The sequence below is a fragment of the Sesamum indicum genome, linkage group LG10, assembly GCF_000512975.1.
Source record: "Sesamum indicum cultivar Zhongzhi No. 13 linkage group LG10, S_indicum_v1.0, whole genome shotgun sequence".
In the NCBI taxonomy this organism is placed as follows: domain Eukaryota; kingdom Viridiplantae; phylum Streptophyta; class Magnoliopsida; order Lamiales; family Pedaliaceae; genus Sesamum; species Sesamum indicum.
In genome coordinates this window covers 4,841,928-4,847,644 of record NC_026154.1, presented here as the reverse complement: position 1 = coordinate 4,847,644, position 5,717 = coordinate 4,841,928, and the positions used below count along the sequence as shown (strand labels likewise).

General features: G+C 32.7%; 2 protein-coding genes across 2 annotated transcripts in view; both read left to right on the top strand.

Annotated features, from left to right (window-relative positions):
• The window catches only part of LOC105171954 (stearoyl-[acyl-carrier-protein] 9-desaturase, chloroplastic), a 4,003-nt gene extending 1,579 nt beyond the window's left edge, over positions 1–2,424 (top strand). The window contains exons 2-3 of the mRNA XM_011093234.2: positions 549–1,053; positions 1,472–2,424. Coding sequence (XP_011091536.1) covers positions 549–1,053; positions 1,472–2,038 — 1,072 coding nt within the window. The 3' untranslated portion in view covers positions 2,039–2,424. The remainder of the gene's footprint in view (positions 1–548; positions 1,054–1,471) is intronic.
• The window catches only part of LOC105171953 (putative disease resistance protein RGA3), a gene marked incomplete in the record, with an annotated part of 4,100 nt that continues 3,922 nt past the window's right edge, over positions 5,540–5,717 (top strand). The window contains 1 exon segment of the mRNA XM_011093233.2: positions 5,540–5,717. Within this exon segment, the coding sequence (XP_011091535.1) occupies positions 5,630–5,717 (88 nt within the window).

Genomic DNA, 5,717 nt, shown 5'->3' with positions numbered 1-5,717 from the left:
TTGTCTAATTTTGTGCTGCATGCATGTGCAAGTTAACATGCTATCAGACTTGTGATAATGATATGACCTTTTTATGTACGAGCATAATGATCATTTTCAACACAACCATGTTATTAAAGCCATTACATTTCTTGTCAGCTTAAATATGTCCCCAGTTCAATTTCAGTTATTAAACAACATCTGTTAGTGTCATTAGTAACTAATGTACAAGTCAGGTTAGAATGATTGAAGGCCAATTCTCTAGAAACTTAGGCTCGAATTTCTATTTATCCAAAGTTAACAGATTCTTTTATTCTCACTTAGCGTTAAACAAGAAACAGATAGCTAAACCAAACTTTGAGTATCCGAAGTACATTGGGCCTTTGTGCTTCTGTATTCCGGTTATGAAAGGACATAGATGTTATGAAAATGTAGATGAGTTAATTATTCTGCGTCTTGAAATTTTTAGATGTCTATCCTTGTGGGAACTCAATCCAAGGCAATATTTAATTTCTCATTGTGTTAACAATCTTATTGATTTTCTGTTTCGTTGTTTCCAACTGTTACAGGGAGGTTGACACCGTGAAGAAGCCCTTTAGCCCTCCGCGTGAGGTTCATGTTCAAGTTACACACTCTATGCCACCACAAAAGATTGAGATTTTCAAAGCTATGGAAGACTGGGCTGAGAACAATATACTGGTTCACCTTAAACCTGTAGAAAAATGTTGGCAGCCTCAGGATTTCTTGCCAGATCCTGCTTCTGATGGATTTTACGATCAAGTCAAGGAATTAAGAGAAAGAGCGAGGGAGATTCCGGATGATTATTTTGTTGTTCTAGTTGGAGATATGATCACTGAAGAAGCTCTCCCGACATACCAAACTATGCTTAATACCTTAGATGGTGTGCGAGATGAAACAGGGGCGAGCCCCACCTCATGGGCGATTTGGACGAGGGCATGGACTGCTGAAGAGAATAGGCATGGGGACCTTCTTAATAAGTATCTTTATCTATCGGGACGGGTCGACATGAAACAAATTGAAAAGACTATCCAGTATCTGATTGGCTCAGGAATGGTGAGTCTTTTGCCAGATTATCTCACAATTAATTATGTTTTGATTGATGGATTTGGAGATAAGGATTTCAAGTTCATAATAAGAAATCGTGTTGCTGCTATTATGTTTTCTTTGCTATTGAGTGCCTAATTCTGTGCTGCAATATCAGAAAGCTCTTTTTCTCTTTGGCGCCACATGAGACGCACTCGACTTCCAAAAAGCTGGGTGCATATATCTGCATGCTAATGAAACTGTGTGAAGCATAAACAATTTCATCTGGAAATTGTAGTTTTGTGTCACAAAATTTCTGAATGCATTCTCCAACTCGTACCATCATGCTCTAAAAGTAGCTCTTGTTAGGACGTTAAAGTTTCTGTTAAAACTAATATACTATTCAGCAACATGTGATGTTGACTCCTACCATTGGTAACTTTTTCAGGATCCTAGGACAGAGAACAATCCTTACCTTGGATTTATCTATACATCCTTCCAAGAAAGGGCTACTTTTATCTCCCATGGCAACACCGCCCGGCTTGCCAGGGAGCACGGTGACTTGAAGCTGGCTCAAATATGTGGTACTATTGCCTCGGACGAGAAGCGTCATGAAACTGCATACACCAAGATAGTTGAAAAGCTATTTGAGATTGATCCCGATGGGACGGTGCTCGCTTTTGCCGACATGATGAGGAAGAAGATTTCCATGCCAGCCCACTTGATGTACGACGGACACGACGACAACCTTTTTGATCATTTTTCAGCCGTAGCCCAACGGCTAGGAGTCTACACGGCAAGAGACTATGCTGACATCTTAGAGCACTTGGTTGGTAGGTGGAAAGTGGAGAATTTAACGGGATTATCAGCAGAAGGGCAGAAAGCTCAAGACTACGTCTGCGGATTGCCTCCAAGAATCAGAAGATTAGAAGAGAGAGCTCAAGGGAGGGCCAGGGCCAAAGAAGTACCAAGAATCCCATTTAGCTGGATATATGACAGAGAGGTGCAACTCTGAGTTGACGATTCAGACAAGCGCCAACAATTGATACTACTGGTAAGGAAAAGAGAAAACTGCACTGTACTTTGTTTGCAATTCCAATTGTCGTTTTTCAAGTCTCAAATGTTTTTCGGGGGAAAGAGGCTGTAGATACTGGTTGGTTCTGTTGTCCTGTCGCTAGATCTTCGTGTAACGCAGCTCTAGTTATAATGTTGGTTCGATACATGTTCTGGTTTGTTTTGTCTCTAGCATTTGTGATTGCAAACTGTGTAATGTTGTAAGGCAATTTTGGTGAAGTCGTCATTGCTTTCTCCACCGCAAGAATAAGACTTCTGTTCATGTTGCAAAGTTTGCTTGAGCAATATGCTTTTGATGAAAATAAGGTGTGAAAACATGGTATGGTTCATGCATGTCCAGATTTTGTATTCCCAGTTGATGTTTCATTTTCTATTTTATTTTATATAATTTATACCCGTCATTTGTATAAAATATTTCTGTCGATACACGACGGTGGTACGGTGTTATGCACCTGATGTGTTATCTATAGGTTGTACAGTATCATACATGTGATGTGCTATGTGTATGTGCAACGCAATAGAAGATGTCCTTAATTGGAAAAAAGGTACATAACTAATATTTAGATTTTAGGTATAAATTGCATGGTTTTGGGAGTTTTTCAAACCCATTTTGGTTCTATATCATTTCAAAATATTTATTCTATCACATCTTTTATATAAAGTTTAGGGTAAATTATATAGACACCCATTCATGTTAAGTCTAATTAAGCAGACACCCTTATGTTTTATAAAATTACAATTATATTCCCTGACAGGTGTTGGTGTAATATTTTCTAAGGGGTGTGTGTGGAAGTTTTATATTTGAATATGAAGTGTAGTTGTAATTACAATTATAACCTCAGGGGTATAGCTGTAATTTTGCAAAAAATCGAGGGTGTTTGTATTTTGATCTAATATCAGAGTGCAATTTACCCTAAAAATTATTATAAAATATTGTGTCTTTTCGTACAATTTAATTATATTTTTATTATATAATGTCTTTTCATATAAAATCAGATAAAATACAATTCAAACATATTTTTATTTGTCATATTTTTACCAAGGACAAAATATTACAAAATAATTGACCAAAATAAATCCTTATATAATTTTTCACTATGGATTTTTTGACATTTTATTTTTATCTAGTATCTACTTATTTGTTTTTCTCCATTTACAACATGGAATCCGTACTATGCACAATTATACATATTTTTTATTTTTAAACTAAATAATTTTTTTTAAAAAAGAATCTTACTTGGAGGGTAAGCTATATAGAATTTAGTTAAAATTCATACAAATATTTTTTTTCCATCCAATATTTAGTTCTCAAACTATTCTATTATGCAAATATATAGGCTTAAAACTAAATATATATCACCTTATTAGATACTTAGAGTAAAATTCAACTTAATTTTGCAATAATTTTATTATTCGAAAATAAAAGAATACAATATTTGGGGTCGAGTGCAAGGCCAGGTATAAAATTGAGAATTTTTAGTTGGAGCAGCTCTCACGTCCCAACAAACTCATCCCAAACCCGTCCTCCATTTATTAAAATGCAGCAGTTTACCCGTTCGTATTTTTTACATCAAAGTAATTTACCTCCTCAGTAATGGAGACAAGGAGCGGAATCAAAGGGCAATGTAAAAGGAAGTCAAATCCTTTCCTTAAGCGGCAACGAGAGATCAAGACCACACTATTTGAGTTATTTTGTTATTATCATATTAACTTTAGTATTGAATTGTAACCACATACTAGTGGTAGGTAAGGGGGTAAAATTGATTTTATACCGCCCTAACATTTATTACTCGAGTAGTATAAATATCCCCAAGTTCCATTATAATCGGGACTTTTGGGGAAGAAGAAAAGGAATAAAAGAGAAAAAGGCTAATTTCTAGCTTGTGCAAGTGTTCGGCGTGCTTCGATTTCAAATTTTATATTTTCCCCCATCATTTAGATAATGAGGTAAAATTGTTTTATTTTAAAAAATACAAGAAGGTAAATTACTATTCTATTATCATAAAAGAAGAATTTATTCATTTATAATATTTATAAGAGGTAAATTGCATTAAGCTCATAAAATATTAGGTGCTTGATTATTTGTATATGCTTTACTCTTTCTTTGCGCGTTATTGCCTTTGACTTTTTCCAAAATCCTCAAGAAATTAAGATCAACTCACGAAAGCTAATTTATTGTTTACCAGATTATAAGGTGAATGATCATTATCTCACTTTGATATTATATAACAGTGTCAGTACGTGTATGTTGGGGTGTTCATGATTTTTAAATTATAATATATTAATTGAATTGTATATTTTAATTTTTAAAATAATATGTGTCAGTCATGCATTAATGCGACGTAAAAAAAATTATACAAAATCTTCTAAAAAATTTCACACATATATTATACGTGGCTCAACCTTTGAAATATAATTTAATTAAATTATAACTTTTCTTTTTCAAATGAAACGAGTATATAATTGGTGTGATAATATATATTAATATCAAAATGTGATTAAAAGAAATCCCACCGAGTAGTGCCTATATGCTATGATTTACGTAAATTATTTTTAATAAAAAAATAAGAATAATTACATTTTATATTTTTTGATTTATGATTTATTTATATAATATTTTTTATAATTATAGAAGTGATCTCTAACAGAAAAAAATAGCGATAGTTTGTGTAATATTATTAATATTTATGGGATAAATGTATAATTAAAAAAAAAGACTGTTTATTTAAATGATGTTAATATTTTTGTGTGTGTGCACTTAGTTTTTTATAGATTTACCATAAAATTAGGAGTGCATATATAATTATACTTAAAAAATAGGGATAATTCTTCCTATGAGGTTTGATGTATTTATTGGTAGACCTCTTGCGGTTTGTTAAATTACAAGTAACCTCCTATGAAGTTTGCTTTCATACAACAAATAAGTCTCTCCATTAGTCGAAATTCACGAAATTTTTTGATATTCAAAAAATCAAAAAAAGGTCTATATGAATCCTTGATTGTTTTGTTACTGATTGTAGGTAAAATAATTTTTTTTATAACAAAATTACCTCAAACGCCTTCACTCTTTAATGCATGTGAGGAGGCATGTTTTCATTGTTATAAGAATAATTTAGTTCGAAAAAAATAGTTTGACTTGCAGTAAGTTAGTAGTCAGTCAATCGATGGTAATATTAATTTTTATTTAATTTTTTAATAATATCAGTAAATTTATTAAATTTTTAGAAATTTATTTATGATGAAAACAATCTTAAAAAATAATAAATGTAATTTTTAAATTATAAAAAAGTTACATATAATTATTCCAAATTTAAATTTAAATGGAGAAAAGTGTAATTATCCTAAAAGACATTTAACTTATCCCGGTCGAAGACTTCAGCATTTCCTTGAAGTCAATATTTAGAGTCTAAAACGGAGAATTAAGCTCATACTTTTTCATCAGTTCCTCAATTTGATCAACAATCTCTTTCTGTCTCTCTCTCCCTCTCGCACACACATATCTCAGATCAAAGCCAATACTTGATTGGGTCAAATGGAAGAAGCTGTGGTGGGAGCTGTTGTTGGAGCCAGCATCCAAATACTACTTCAAAATCTACTCTCAATTTCTGTGGAAGAGATCA